The 15,977-nt window shown below is 40.5% G+C and overlaps 1 protein-coding gene across 7 annotated transcripts in view; it reads right to left on the bottom strand.

The window, feature by feature from the left end:
* Window positions 1-15,977, bottom strand: part of corin (corin, serine peptidase) — a 331,902-nt gene that overhangs the window by 5,677 nt on the left and 310,248 nt on the right. For 6 of the 7 annotated variants that reach the window (XM_048597932.1, XM_048597938.1, XM_048597950.1 and 3 more), the window contains exons 20-21: window positions 10,849-11,120; window positions 5,180-5,313 (exon numbers count right to left, since the gene is read on the bottom strand). In XM_048597932.1, coding sequence (XP_048453889.1) covers window positions 5,180-5,313; window positions 10,849-11,120 — 406 coding nt within the window. Of the gene's footprint in view, window positions 1-5,179; window positions 5,314-10,848; window positions 11,121-15,977 lie in introns of those variants that run through there. The other variant, XM_048597970.1, reaches the window with a different exon arrangement.

Here is a 15,977-nt window from a genome sequence, read left to right as displayed (position 1 = left end):
TTCCTTAATTATTGATTCCCATACTTTTCTAACAATACATGTTAGGCGAATCAGCATATAATTACCTGCTGTTTTACCTCCCTTTCTGAATAGGGTTGTCACATTTGCAGTTTTCCAATCCTCTAGTACATCTCCAGAATCCAAGGATGTCAGAGGCACTAAACCAATACTTTGTCTCTGTTTCACAGCGAAAGATAATAATTATTACCTCTTACAGTTTTTGGAAATAAATGGGAATCTCAGAAATGGCCGAGGCAATAAGCCAATATGTTGGCTCTCTTTTCTACTGTGAAACAATAATTTTTTCCCAAAAACTGCAGTTACTTCAAAGGAATTTGGTGAAATTACTGTAACTAGGGAGAAAGTATTAAGTAAACTGATGAGATTAAAAACAGATAGTCCCCAGGGCCTGATGACTTGCACCTTAGGGTATTACACAAGGTAGCAGCAGAGATAGTAGATACATTAGTTATGATTTTCCAAAATTCCCTGGATTCTGGAAATGTAGCAGTGGATTAGAAACATGCCAATGTGACACCCTCATTTAAAAAAGGAGATAGGCAAAGTATGGATAACTACAGACCAGTTAGTTTGACCTTTGTAGTGGTCAAGCTGCTGGAGTCAATCATAGTGGAGGAGATAACTGAACACTTGGAAAAACAAAGCTCAATTCACCAATGTCAGCACGATTTCCTGAAGGGCAAGTTGTGCTTGACAAACTTGCTGGAGTTCTTTGAAGATGTAACCAACAAGGTAGATAATGGGGATCCGGTGGATGTAGTATATCTAGACTTCCAGAAGGCATTTGACAAGGTGCCGCATAAAAGACTGATCCAGCAGGTTGGATCCCAGGGGTTAAGTATTGGCCTAGAGGGTAGATATTGCTTTGGATAGAGGATTGGCTGACTGACAGAAAGCAGAGGGTCAGGATAAACAGGTCCTTCTCTGGGTGAAGAACTGTAACTACTGGGGTGCTGCAGGGTTCAGTTCTCAGACCTCAAAAATTTATGATCTATATAAGTAATCTGTAAGTAGGGTCGGAGTGTAACATAGCAAAGTTCGCAGATGATACTAAAATAGGTAGGAAACCAGGTGGTGATGAGGAGATAAAATGTTCACAAATGGATATCGATAGGCTAGGAGAATGGGCCAGAATCTTATAGGTGGAGTTTAATGTGGATTAGTGCAAGGTTGTCCATTTTGGCCGGAAAAATAAAAGGCAAATAATTATTTAAATGGGAAGCAGATTCAAAGTGTGTCAGTTCTCAGGAATCTGGGCATCTTTGTGCATGAATTGCAAAAAGTGGGTATAATAAGAAAGGCAAATGAAATCCTGGCATTTATTGCAATAGTAAAGATATGTTGTTACAATTATATAAGGCATTGGTGAGACCACTTCTGGAATATTTTGCCCAGTTTTGGTCTCCTTACTTGAGGAATGATGTAGTGGCACTGGAGGCAGTTCAGCAGAGGTACACCAGATTGATTCCAAGGATGAAAGGGCCGTCGAGCAAGGAACAGTTGAATAGCTTGGGCTTCTGCTCACTGGAGTTTAGAAGAATGAGGACAGATCTGACTGAGGTATATATAAAATGCTAAACGGGGTTGATAATGTGGACGTTGAACACATGTTCCTCTGCCTTGTGTAACAGTCTCAAACAAGAGGTCATAGATATAGAATGAGAGGTGGTAGGTTCAAAACTGTGATGAAGAGAAACTACTTCTCTCAGAGGGCTGTGAATCTGTAAAACTCACTGCCCCAGAGTGCAGTGGAGGCAGAATCAATCAACAGATTCAAGAAAGATATAGATATGTTTCTGATGAAAAGCAGGATAAAGGGCTATGGGGAGAAGGCAAGAAAGTGGAGTTGAGACCAGGAAAACTTCAGCCATGATCATGTTAAATGGCAGAGCAGGCTCAGAGGGCTGAATTGCCCACTCCTGCTCCTACTTCCTATGATTTTTGGAAAAATACAACCATGTATCCACTATCTCTGTAACTACCTTTTCTAGGATATTAGGATGCAAGCCATCAGGGCCAGGGGACTTAGCCGCATTCAGCATCATTGGTTTGTTTAATACTAATTCTTTTATGATAGCAATGATACTTAATTTCTTCCTCATATTCTTCGGTATTAATGGGATGCTCAAAATATTTTTCACCTTAAAGACGAATGCAAAATACCTGTTTAACTCCTCTGCCATTTTCTTGTTCCCCAAAACTGTCTCCCTCATATTTATTTTATAAGGGGCTTATGTTCATTTTGACCTCTTGCTTCCTTTATATAATGTAATGAAGCAGAGCCATGGCTTCATGAAAGGGAAATGTGTCTGATTAATTTTTTAGAGTTTTCAAGAAGAAGTCTCAACCAGAATGGATAGAAGGGAATCAGTAGATGTAATGTATTTGAACTTCCAGAAGGCATTCAACAAAATACCTCACAAAAAGTTAACCCATAAGATAAGAGCCCATGTGTTGCAGGTAGTATATTGGCATGGATAGAGAATTGGCTCATTGGCAGGAAACGACGAGTGGGGATTAAGGATTCTTTTTCGGCTTGATGCCTCATGACCAGTAGGGTTCCACAGTGATCAGTGCTGGGTTCACAACTGTTTACAATATATATTAATATCCTGGAGGAAGGAAATGAATGTACTGTAGACAAATTTGCAGAATACACAAAAAATAGGTGGAAAAGCAGGTTGTGAGAGGGATACATATAGTTTACAGAGAGATATTGATAGGTTAACTAAGAGGCAAAATAATTAGCAAATGGAGTATCAAGTGGGAAAACAAAAGAACATAATATTATTTAAGTGAAGATAAAAATGAACAAAACTGCAAAATAAAGAGACTTTAGAGTACTTGAAATGCATAAACCTAGCATACAGGTTAAGTAGGTAATCAGAAAGGCTAATAGGACATCGGCCCTAATTCAAGGGGTTAAGGTATAAGAGTACAGAAGTCTTACTGTAACTGTACAAGGTGCTAGTGAGACCACGTCTGGAGAGCTCGGAGCAGTTTTTGTCCACTTATTTAAGATGTCATTTCATTGGAGGCAGTTTAGAAAAGGTTCACTAGGAGGACTCCTTTCTTATAACCAAAGGCTAATCAGGTTGGAACTGTACATGCTGGAGTTTAGAAGAATGAGAGGTGATCTCATTGAAACAGAGGATTCTTAAGGGGCTTGACAGGGTAAACGCTGAGAGGATGTTACCCCTCACGGGAGAGTCTGAGACCAGAGGGCATAGTCTCAGAATAAAGGGATGCCAATCTAAAACTGAGATGAGGAAGAATTTCTTCTGAGGGTTGAAAGTCTTTGGAACTACTTGCCACAGAGAGCTGTAGGGGCAGAGCCCATGTGCATATTTAAGGCTGAGATAGATAGATTCTCGATCAGCCGGAAAATCAAGGGCTTTGGGGAAAACACAGAAAAGTAGTTGTGAGGAATGTCGGATAAGCCATGATCCTATTGAATGTTGGAGCAGGCTCGATGGGCCAAATGGCTGCCTCCTGTTCTTATTTCTTATGGTCTTAATAGTTGTATGTGGTAATGCTCGGTACAGAGCTCCACTGCAATGAGATTTGGGCTTTCACAAGAAACAAGACAAAAGAGGATAGATGATGATGATAATGAGGAGGAGAAGGGGTAAAAAGGTGAAGAGAGCAATCTACCACCAGCAGCACATGTTGTTGCCAGGATAGCTTCATTATTATTCACGTACATTGGTGAATCAGTCAAACCTAACAAATAGATGTAAAACTCATTCCGAGACAAAAGGACCGCAATGCTGGAGTCAGATATAACACAGTGTGGAGCTGGAGGGGCACAGCAGGCCAGGCAGCATCAAAGGAGCAGGAAAATTGACGGTTTGGGTCGGGACCCTTCTTCAGAAATGGGGAAGGGGGAAGGGAGCTCCGAAACCACCGCTCCCCTCTCTCTTTATTTTGGAGCTCCCTTCCCCCTCCCCCATTTCTGAAGAAGGGTCCTGACCCAAAACGTCAACTTGCCTGCTCCTCTGATTCTGTCTGGCCAGCTGTGCTCTTCCAGCTCCACACTGTGTTATCTCTAAATAGATGTAAAAGCTACTTTTGCACCTGCTCCCCACATGCCAGAATCTCTAAACAGTCTTTCAAATTATCAATCTGCCCTTTCACAACAAAACCCTTCTCCCAACTACAGTTACCTCAATGCTCAGTATCAATTCATGTTTTCTCATTCTTCATCCTCACAACTGAAAAGGCCACTTGCCAGCCAGAAACAAAGAAAGTGTGAATGGAGAAAACCTCTCTCATCTGGTTGTGGAGTCAGTGACAAGGTTGGTGGTGGGGGGGGCAGCAATTTCAATTTGGTTCTCCTTTGTGGACGTTCTATAAAATATTTTTATACTAGTTTACAGAAGTTGCAGAGGCAGATACCATTATGTATTGGTAGCTTAAAAATAGATAAAAATATTGAAGTAGATGATGATACAAAGCTACAGGAAGGAAATAAAGAGTGCATTAGTTGTGAATTAGTCTAGCAGGAGCATGAAAGGCTGATTTGACCTCCTTCTGCAATGTTTCTTGCTATAGATATCTTTATAATGAAGGCAACACAACAACTTTCAGGAAAGTACCCACTGATGTACAAAGTATACTTTTGTGCTTATGCACCATTTGATATTTATTGAATGTAAACCTTTGCCAATCCTGAAGGTCTCACATTTTAGACTAGTCTTGACCTGCCTCACATCTGAATGATGCTATAATCACAAGTCTTGAAACAATGACTAATGCAAACATATGCTACTGAGATTGCTGAATTGGACAGCTCACTAATTGTTTTCTTGATCCCCATTAAGCAGCATTTTCAGAATACACCTGCTCACCTCTTTGCTGCTTCCGATTTGAATCTCACTGAAAGCAAAACAAAGGTTTGGCAAGAAAAGAAAATGCAAAAGTGGAGGACTTCTCAAAACTTAATTAATTTCCGAAGCACCTAATACGACTTCTCTCCCCCACCCCCTCCCTGGCTTGATTGACCCTGCGTGCCGTTAATGAGGCTAAATCATTTTCACACAACTCAGCACTTGTGTGTTTTCATATGCCAGGGGCCCATCTAAATATTGTGTGCAAGTTGGAAGTATTTCCTGTTATGACTATTCTAAACCTAATACAACCTCCCTTCAACACTTACCATGCAAGAGTCCACTGATCCAGGTTCATTGCCTGCACATAACATTCGTGAAGTAATTGTTTTAGTGTCGAAGTATGACTGGCAACGATCAAGTGACAGAATGCGGACTTCTCCTTCTTGTAGTTTGAATGGAACTGGAATGAAAATTGAGAGAACGTTAAGATTGATATCTTGTTACCATAACTCAATGTACAATGGATTGTGGTATGACGTACGTGGTATAAGATGTGAATTTTACTCTGCATGTAAACTCTGGCCACAAGTGTTGAAAGTGTTCAATGCCCACATTTAAAGTATAGTATAAATTATCTGCAAAATAGTACTTAAATATGTAGTTAAAAGAGCCATAGCTTTTCTGACATATTGCAACAGAGTTTCTCTTGGAACTTCATGAGGTTCTCCTCTAACTCTGGAGGCAGTCTGGAGGCCTGTGACCAGGAGTGTACTCCACTGTTGTTGTTTGTCATTTATATAAAGTATTTGGATGGGAATATAGGAGGCATGGTTGGTAAGTTTATGGATAATGCTAAAATTGATGGTATAGTAAACAGTGATGAAGGTTATCTCAGAGTACAATGGGATCTTTACCAACTGAGCCAGTGGGCCGAAGAATGGCAGATGTAGTTTAATTTAGATAAATATGAGGTGTTGCATTTTGATAAGGCAAACCCTGAGCAGGACCTACACAGTTAATGGTAGGGTCCTAGGGAGCGTTGTTGAACAGAGAGACCTAGGGGTGCAGGTATATAGCTGCTTCAAAGTGGTGTCATAGTTAGACAGGATGATGAAGGCATTTGGCATGCAGGCCTTCATTGGTCAGAGATTTGAGTACAGATTTTGGGACGTCATATTACGCCTGTACAAGGTTTGAATTATAAAGAAAAGCTGGATCGGCTGGAACTTTTCTTGCTCGAGCGTAGGAGGTTGAGAGGTGACCTGATAGAAGTTTATAAAATAATGAGAAGTATAGATAGAGTCGATGGTAGTTGTCTTTTCCCCAAGATGGGGAATTTCAAGACTAGGGGGCACATTTTTAAGGTGAGAAGAGAGATTTTAAAAAGACATAAGAGGCAAATTTCTTACAGAGGGTGGTTCACATGTGGAATGAGCTTCCTGAGGAAGTGGTGGATGTGGCTATAATTACAACGTTTAAAAGATATTTGAATAGATATATGAATAGGAACGGTTTGGAAGGGAATGGGCCAAGGGCAGGCAGGTGGAACTAGTTTAGTTTAAGATTACATTCAGCATGGACTGGTTGGACAGAGGGTCTGTTTTTGTGCTGTATGACCGTATGGTACAGCTACATTTGGAGTACTGTGTACAATTCTGGTCACCCTGCTGTAGGAAGGATGTTATTAAACTGGTAAAGGTGCAGAAAAGATTTATAAGGATGTCACCGAGACTGCAAGTTATAGAAGTTATATAAGTTATACATCTTTGAGTTATAAAGACAGTTTGGACAGGCTGGGACTTTTTTTTTTAAACCTGGAGCTAGAAGACTGATAGGTGACCTTATAAAGATTTATAAAATCACCACGGGCATTGATAAGGTGAATAGCTGAGGTCTTTTCCCCAGGGTAGGGGAATCCAAAACTGGACAGCAAGGGTTTAGGATGAAACAGATAAGATTAAAAGGGACCTGAGGGGCAACTTTTTCACATAGAGGGGTGGTACATATATGGAACGAGCTACCAGAGGAAATAGTAGAGGTGGGTACAACTACAACATTTAAAAGATAATTAGGCAGGTATGTGGATAGGAAAGGTTGAGAGATATGGTTCAAAATCAGGAAAGTAGAATTAGTTCAGTTTAGGAAACCTGGTTGATATGCATGGGATGAGGTGAATGGCCAATTTCCATGCTGTATGTCTCCATGACTCAGGAAAGACACCAGAAAACACTATTTCTCCAGGATGTCTTGGAAGTTGTGAGATCAGGAAAATCCTACTAGAAACCATACCCCATTATTTCAAACAGGCTCTGCTCAGGAAGTATAAAATGCAATGATCTTAACTCAGGATACATAATGAGCTCATAGAAATCAGAAGTACGTTTGTCATACTATCTCATTTAAAGGAATTGGTTTTCTGTAACGGAAAACTGTATATTTCTGTACCTCAAGACAAATATTTCAGTTTTTCTTCAGTGAGACATTCAATAATTGACTTGATAACTTGAAAATCTTTCATATTTAACTAACTTCTAAATCCTGCACGAATTGGACATGATGGAAGAATATCAATATGGAATAGCTACTTTTTATTCCCACTCTCTGCTTTCTATTTCACAATCAGTCAGCAATCCACTTCTCCCCCAGTTCCTACATTTTCTGACCTTATTAATTATTCTATTCTTCAATAGAGAATCCAATCCAAAGTACTTGAAAGTTATGACAATGATGTATTTTTAAGAACTGGAATTATAGATCAGTCAGCTTAACATCAGTAATGGGGTCAATAATTAAATCTTTAGCAAAAGGATGGAACAGAAAAGCATCCAGAAATGAGAAATGTAACAATGAACAGTCAGTATGTATTTCAATGAGGAAAATCTTGCTGTACCAAACATATCAATATTTTTGAGGTGGTAACAGACAGAATAGACAAAGGTAATATAATAGAAATAATTTATCTAGATTTTCAAAAGGCCTTTGATAAGCTGTCCCATAATGGACTAATGAATAAGGTCAGAACTACAAGTTAGAGGACAGGTGATAGAAGGAATTGTTGAGAGGCTTCGAAATAGAGTGGGGAATCAAGGGTAGAAAGTGCTGATTCCATTCTTGTTCACTATTTATAATAATGATTTACTTGGAAATCAAAACACAAATTTTACATTTGCAGATGACACCAAAGTCAGTTGTAGTCAATATAGAGGACAGCATGGGCTTGACTGGCACCACATGCACAAGCATTCACTTCCTTCAGCAGTGTGTACTATCTACAAGATGCACTGTAGAAATTCACCAAGGCTTCTTCGACTGCCCTTTCCAAACCCGTGACTATTACCATCAAAAGAATGAGTAGCAGATACACAGGAGCACCATTACTACCTGCAGGTTTCACTCCAAGCTTGGAAGTATCACCATTCCTTCACTGTCACTGGGTCAAAATCCTGGAATTCCCTCACTAACAGCATTCTGGTCTGCTAACACAGCACATAGACTGTGGCAGTTCACCACCAGCTTCTCAAGGGCAACTCCATGATTGGCAATAAATTCTAGCCCAGCCAAAAATAACAGATTGCATGAATGAAGAAAAGAAAAGGCTGGTGTTTTATAACCTTTTCTCAAACAGCAATATTTAGTTAATTTCTAGGTTAATTGAATGGCTGGGACATCTCAAATCTCAGCCACTGAAATGGTGGGGAGTTGGCGATGTAGTAGAAATGTCCCCATGGGTAACCCAGAGGAAAAAAAAAGTAAGACTTGTAGAAGACACATACTGGTCCAACATGTCTTCCATACTTCAAAAATGAAGCTCCTGTATGAACATTTCCAAATACTTTTGTTTTGGTTTTGCTGCCTTTTTGCAGTCTGAGAATCCAGAGGTCAAGGCTAATAATTAGAGGCTATGAGCTCAAATCCTGCCATGACCAAATTTAAGTTCCAGTGGTTAATCTAGAATGTAATCTGGAATGTGACTGTAATTTTTGTTTTTATTCATTTTGCGGGGGGGGGATGTGTGCTTCGTTGGCTGGCCAGTATTTGTTCCCCATCTCTAGTTGCCCTTCAGAAGATGAGCTGCCGACTTGAACCGCTGCAGTCCACTGCTGTGGGTTGACTCACAATGCCATTGGGGAGGGAATTCCAGGATTTTGACCCAGCAACAGTGAAGAAACACTGAGATGTATTCCAAGTCAGGATGGTGAGTGGCTTGGAGGGTAACTTGAAGGTGGTAGTGTTTCCATATATCTACTACTCTTGTCCTTCTAGATGGAAATGGTTGTGTGTTTGCAAGGCACTATCTGAGGAGTTTGGTGAACTTCTGCAGTGTATCTTGTAGATTGCACACATTGCTGCTACAGAGCATCAGTGGTGGAGGGAGTGGATGCTTGTGGATGAGTGCCAAACAAGCAGGCTGCATGGTGTCAAGCTTCTGGAGTGTTGTTTGAGTTGCACTGATCCAGGCAAGTGCGGCGTATTCCATCATACTCCTGACTTGTGCCTTGTAGTTGATGGACACGCTTAGGTGAGTCAGGAGCTGTGTTACTCGTCTCTGACCTGCTCTTGTAGCCATTGTGTTTACGTGGCAAGCCCAGTTGAATCTCTGGCTAATGATAACCCCCAGGATGTTGATAGTGAGGAATTCAATGATGGTAACACTATTGAATGTCAAGGGGTGGTGGTTAGATTGTCTCTTATTGGTGATGGTCATAGCCTGGCATTTGTGTGGCACGAATGCCACTTGTCAGCCCAAGCCTGGATATTATCCAGATCTTGTTGCATTTGAACAATGACTGCTTCAGTATCTGAGGAGTCTCAAATGGTGCTGAACATTGTGCAAACATCAGCGAACATCCCCACTTCTGACCTTATGATGGAGGGAAGGTCATTGATGAAGCAGCTGAAAATGGTTGGGCCTAGGACACTACCCCGAGGAACTCCTACACAGATGTCCTGGAGCCGAAATGACTGACTTCCAACAACCACCACCATCTTCCAGTGTGCAAGGTATGACTCCAACCAGCAGAAAGTTTGCCCCAGATATGCATTGATTATAATTTTGCTGGGGCTCCTTGATGCCACACTTGGTCAAATGCAGCCTTGATGTCAAAGGCTGTCACTCTCACCTCACCTCTGGAATTCAGCTCTTTTGTCCATGTTTGAACCAAAGTTGTAACGAGGTCAGGAACTGTGGCCCTGCTGGAACACAAACTGAGCGTCGCTGAGCAGGTGCTGCTGGACAGCATTGTTGATGACACCTTCCATCACTTAACTGATGATCGACAGTAGATTGATGGGGCAGTAATTGGCCAGGTTGGATTTGTCCTGCTTTTTATGTACAGGACAAACCTGGGCAATTTTTCACATTGTCAGGTACATACCAGTGTTGTAACTGTACTGGAACATCATGTCTAGGGGAGTGGCACGTTCTGGAGCACAAGTCCACAGTACTATTGCCGGAATGCTTTTGAGGCCCGTAGCCTTTGCAGTATCCAGTGTCTCCAACCGTTTCTTGATATCACGTGCAGTGATTGATTGGCTGAAGACTGGTATCTGTAATGCTGGGGACCACTGGAGGAAGTGCCTCCATTATTGCACCCTTAACACTGTAGCTTTTCAGTGGTAGAGATAACAAGGTGTAGAGCTGAATGAACACAGCAGGCCAAGCAGCATCAGAGGAGCAGGAAAGCTGACGTTTCGGGCCTAGACCCTTCTTCATTTTTCTGAAGAAGGGTCTAGGCCCGAAACGTCAGCTATGCTGCTTGGCCTGCTGTGTTCATCCAGCTCTACACCTTGTTATCTCAGATTCTCCAGCATCTGCAGTTCCTACTATCTCTGAGCTTTTCAGTAGTGTGCTGTTAGTTTGGAATAATCACCTGGCTTATTTACTTCAGTCACTGTCATAGGCTTAAATATTTTGTTGAATTCTTGGCCAAACTGTTACCAACTATTCCAAACTTAAAATGTGATCAAAGTATTTTTTGTCATTGGCCTTCCTTACCTCTGTTGCCTGTGTGCCCCCAACCTGTTATGAAGCAGTATGTATCTGGTTCTGCTACTTGGTTTCTTCTGGGAAGGCAAACAGGTCGGACATAGCTGGTCTCGATGATTTCTTCACGTAACTCCACCACACTGATGTCATAATCAACAAATGCTCTGTTATAGCGCGGGTGTAAGATAATCCGGTTCACCTTCCGGGTCTGCGTAGATTCAGATGGATGGTCCAGATTGTTGATACCAAAAACAACATTCCAGACAGCTGCATTTTCACGGCTACAAGAAGAAAAAAATTTTGCTGATATATACCAACTAACTTACCTGGTTTTTGTTTCAGCTGATTAAATTATCATTGAAGTCTACACAAAAGTTATCTGTCACAGTCTTGATTCAGGCCTCCAGCTACTTCAGCTGGTAAAGTTCTACCTACTCACGACCATTTGTCCACCTTCTCCATCTTGCGCTGCTGTTTTCAGTATTTCAACCTTAAACTAGGCCCAAAGCTGCTGGAGCAACAGCAGACACCCTCAATTCTTGGTGTATCAGTTGAAGCCCTTTCCCAATCTTCTGCTTGCTCCACAATTCGGGATACCATATTCTGAGACCTGCTGCATCAATGCACTGTTCCTACATTCCTTTGTCCACTATGACCTAGCCCTGCAATCTCACTCCTACAGTTGACCATTTTTAGCTTTTCCTTCTGTGACCCCAATACTGCTTTTGATTGGATAGCCATTTTTCTCTCACCAGCTTTCTTCTCTTATTTAGTGTAAAATACCACCTTCAGTTTGTGTCCTCTTTTGTCAATGATTTTTACTGCAATACTTCAAATCAAATTATCTAATTTTCCTCCTGTGACACCTTTGACCCTCTCCCAATGTGTCTTCTCTCTGACATTAGACTGCCCTCTACTGGTCTTCAAACTGTCAGCTACCTGCAAGTCTTCTGCTCCCACCACCAGAGAGAAAAAATAAAGACACGTAGCTGAGGATAGACAAAAACTACGAGCAGAACTAAAACACTACGATTTTCAGGATGTACTTCCACTCCAATGTTTTGTAAAACAAAACTTTATGCCTACAGCAAACAATAGAAACAAATAGAAGAATCACAGACTGTGCACAGAAACAGAAACAGCCACGGGGAAAAGGACAATGGGTTCTGGAAATTCATTGGCTGAAATCCTGATAGTTAGCCATACTTTCTCTCAAGTGCTCTAACGTTTTAACCCCAGAAGTACACAGAGTGTCACCAGGTACTTGGGCCACTTTGATTCACACGACTAACAAATCCAGAGTGGGGTATATTTTCTTTGAGTTCATTGCCCAGGCACTGACCTGAATCCCACAGAGCCTCTTCCAATCTTGATTTTCTGTTCCAAAACAGACCATACAGTCCTCGGGGATCTAGACTGCTTCTTTGGCATATTTGGTGTTCCAAACTGCAATACAATGTTAAACCTCAACAGAGCTGGTAGCAAGAGTTCCTGGCAGAAAGCAACCCTGCTCTTGGCAGTGTCTTCTGCCACCTTTGCTTTTCCTGGGTTTGGAGGTAGCTTTGATTTTTACAAGATTGCTAGAAAATCCCAGAAATGACTGGAATTGGAATTGTGCTTGAAGTCTGGTCAAATCTATGAGCAAATTCACTATCCCTTTTGCTTTCCTTCATTATCCTTTCATTTACAGGTACACAAGCACTGTTCATTGGCACTTGCAAAGAAGAAATATATTGGACTTGAAATGTTAACTGGTTCTCTCTAAAATATGCCAGACCTGCTAAGATTTACATACAGATTAGGAGCAGCAGTAAGCCATTCAACTCTTGGCTGATCTGTTTATGGCTTCTGCTTTTCTGTCTGTTTACCTTTGTGCCCCTTGTTAGTCAAGAATTTAACTTAGTCCGCCTTAAATGTATTCAATTATCATGCCTCCACTGTTCTCAGGAGACAGGAATTCCACAGATACATGACCCTCCGACCAAAAAAAATTCTCTCGTCTCTGTATTAAGTGGGAGATACTTTACTTTTAAACTGTGTCTTCTAGTTCTTCTCTCTCCCACAAGTGGAAACATCCTCTCAGAACCCACCCTATCAAGTGCCCACAGGATCATATACATTTCAATGAGATTACCTCTCATTCTTCAATCGATACAGGTCCAACCTTTCCTTATAAAATAACACCTTTAACCCAGGACTCAGTCAAGTTAACTTCTTGGTAACTGCTTTGAATGCAAATATATCCTTTCTTAAATAAGGCAACCAGACTTGTATTAGAGTACTCTAATACATAGTCTTACCAATGCCCTGTATAACCGCTTTAAAACTTCCTTGATTTTACATTTCATACCCCTTACAATAAACGACATTCCATTTGCCTTCCTAATCAGTTGCTGGGCCTGCACAGCAATGTTTTGTGATTCATGCCATATACTCAGTTTCCTTTCTATCATTTCTTGTACTCTCTCTCTATTTAAAAAAAAATGCTGCTTTTCTATTCTACCTGTCAAAGTGGAAAAGTTCGCATTTAGTTACATCATACTCCATCTGGCAAATGTTTATCACCTCATTTAACCTGTATACATATCAGTGTAGACTTCTTGCATCCTCTTCACAACTTGCCTTCCTACCTGCCCTTGGGCCATCAAATACAGCAACCACATATTTGGAACAGTCATTGTAAATCATTATGACCCTGTGGTACTCCATAACTTGCCAACCCAAAGATGACTTACATACGCCTATTCTCCATTTCCTGTTAGCTAACCAATTCTCTAATAGGTAACCTTCCTATACCATGAGTTCTTACTTTATGCAGCAAACTTTGTTGTACTCTGTCAAATGCCTTCTGAAAATTTAAGTGCTTCATATCCATATGTTTCCCTTTAACCATGCATGTGTTATTGCCCCAAAGAATGCTAATAAATTAGTCAAATAGGATTTCTCTGACAAAATATCATGTTGCCCCTGTATAATTACATTATGATTTTCTAAATACCCTGCTTTAACTTCCTTAAAAAAATGTTCAAGCATTTCTTTAGAACAATGTTGGTTTAACCAGTCTCTAGTTTCTTGCTTATTGTCTCCCCACATTCTTGTCTAGAGGAACTTTAGTTAATATTTTCCAATCTGTTGACACTTTTTTGGCATCAAGGGAATTTAGAAAAATCAAACCAAAGCATCTGCCATCTCAGCAGTCATTCTTTTAAGACCTTAGGATGAAAATCATCAGAACCTAAAGATTTTCAGCTTTTAGTTGGATTAATTTTCTCCTTTCCCTGGTGATTATAATTCTTTTACATGTCTCCCTCTCTTTCTCATGATTTATAATTATTTCTGTGATGTTATCTGCTGCCCTTGTCCATTATTAATTCCCCAACACTCACCCTTTAACACTATATTTAGTTACTCTTTTCCTTTTGAAAAACCTGTAGAAACCTTTAAGTCAGTTGGCTAGATTATTGGCTTGTGATGCAAAGTAATGCCTATAGTGTAGGTTCAATTCTTACACCAGCTGAAGTTACCATGAAAAATTCTCCTTTTGCCTGAGGAGTGGTGACCCTAAAGTTAAACTACCACCAGTAATGAGAGAGCAGCTCTATAGTTCACCAGGATTATGGCAACTTTACCTTAGAAACTTCTACTAGCTTATATTTTATATTTCTAGCTAACTTTCTCTCAAACTCTAATTTCTCACTCATTACTTTTAGTAATTCTTCACTCATTTTTAATATTGTTTCTAATCCAATGAAATGCCATTAATCTTTGTAAAATTAAAAACTTTCCCTTCAGTTTAATGCTATTTTTAAACTTGTTTAGTTATCCGAGGTTGTTGTATCCTTTTCATACATTTTTTCTGTCCCAGTGGAATGTTTCTTAGTTGAAGATTATGAAAAGTCTCTCTAAAATGTCTACCCCAATATCTCTATTGAACTATGTCTCAACTTAAAAATAAACTAATTTCTCAGTTTTCTTTAGCCAGCTCTGTCTTCATACCCTCAAAACCTCCCTTAGAATTCTCTGAGACCCACTCTTCTCTCTCTGAAACTGAATGCAAAACTCGGTTATGTTATGATCATTGTCATTCAATTTCAGGACACCTTTACAATTAAGTCATTAGTTAGTCCTGTCTCATTGCACACTGCCACCTCTAAAACAACCTTCTCTCTGGGTGGTTTGAGAACATTATGCTGTAATAAAATTGCCCTCAAAATACTCTATGAACTTATCTTCTGAGCAATCTTTGCCAATTTGATTCATCCAGAACCTTGGTCCAGCATGGTTCAGGTGAAGACTGTCCCATTAGTATGGCTTCCGTTTGCTCCCGTATTGCTGCCAGCACCCAATGAATCAAAACAGTTATCACACTGCAATCACTGAACCACGCATTTAACTCTGATCTTATCTACCTCATACCATTAGCTCATAACTCGGGTAACAATCCAAGGCTTATTACTTTTGAGGTTCTGCTATTGAATTTAACTGCAAATGCATATTTCTTCAGTAGAATCTCCTTCTCTATTCAACTATGTCATTGCAACTCATGTGCACCATGACAACAAGATCTCACCCATAGTATGTTCCACTCCAGCGCAGAAATCCTAACCTCTGACCAACTGGGACACTGCAACCTTCTTGACTCTCTTGTTTGCAGTGAGCAATGTTCACCGTGACAGGATTGTCCCTAACTACTGTTACATTCCTATTAACTCACCTCACTTGATTAGCTCCCACAGTCATCTATTCACCCACTCTGCTGCTGCTTTAATCTGTACAGGCTGTGATAACTTCAAAGCTGCTGGACATTTGCAGAACCTGAGGATCACTGGGGAATTAATAGACCCAGGAAATCACTAGTTTGATAAATCCAATCAAGAAGCAATCCTAATTTTACTTCATCACACAATGAACAGGAGTCTGATTACTGACAATTCCAGTTCCACTTCATTAAGAGATAGTAGGAACTGCAGATGCTGGAGAATCTGAGATAACGAGGTGTAGAGCTGGATGAACACAGCAGGCCAAACAGCATCAGACGAGCAGGAAGGCTGACGTTTCGGGTCTAGACCCTTCTTCAGAAATGGGGGAGGGGAAGGGGATTCTGAAATAAATAGGGAGAGAGGGGGAGGCAGATAGAA

This window comes from Rhincodon typus, chromosome 1 (assembly GCF_021869965.1).
Source record: "Rhincodon typus isolate 14 chromosome 1, sRhiTyp1.1, whole genome shotgun sequence".
NCBI lineage: Eukaryota > Metazoa > Chordata > Chondrichthyes > Orectolobiformes > Rhincodontidae > Rhincodon > Rhincodon typus.
The sequence above is the reverse complement of the archived record's forward strand: the minus strand, read 5'-3'. Positions and strand labels throughout refer to the sequence as shown.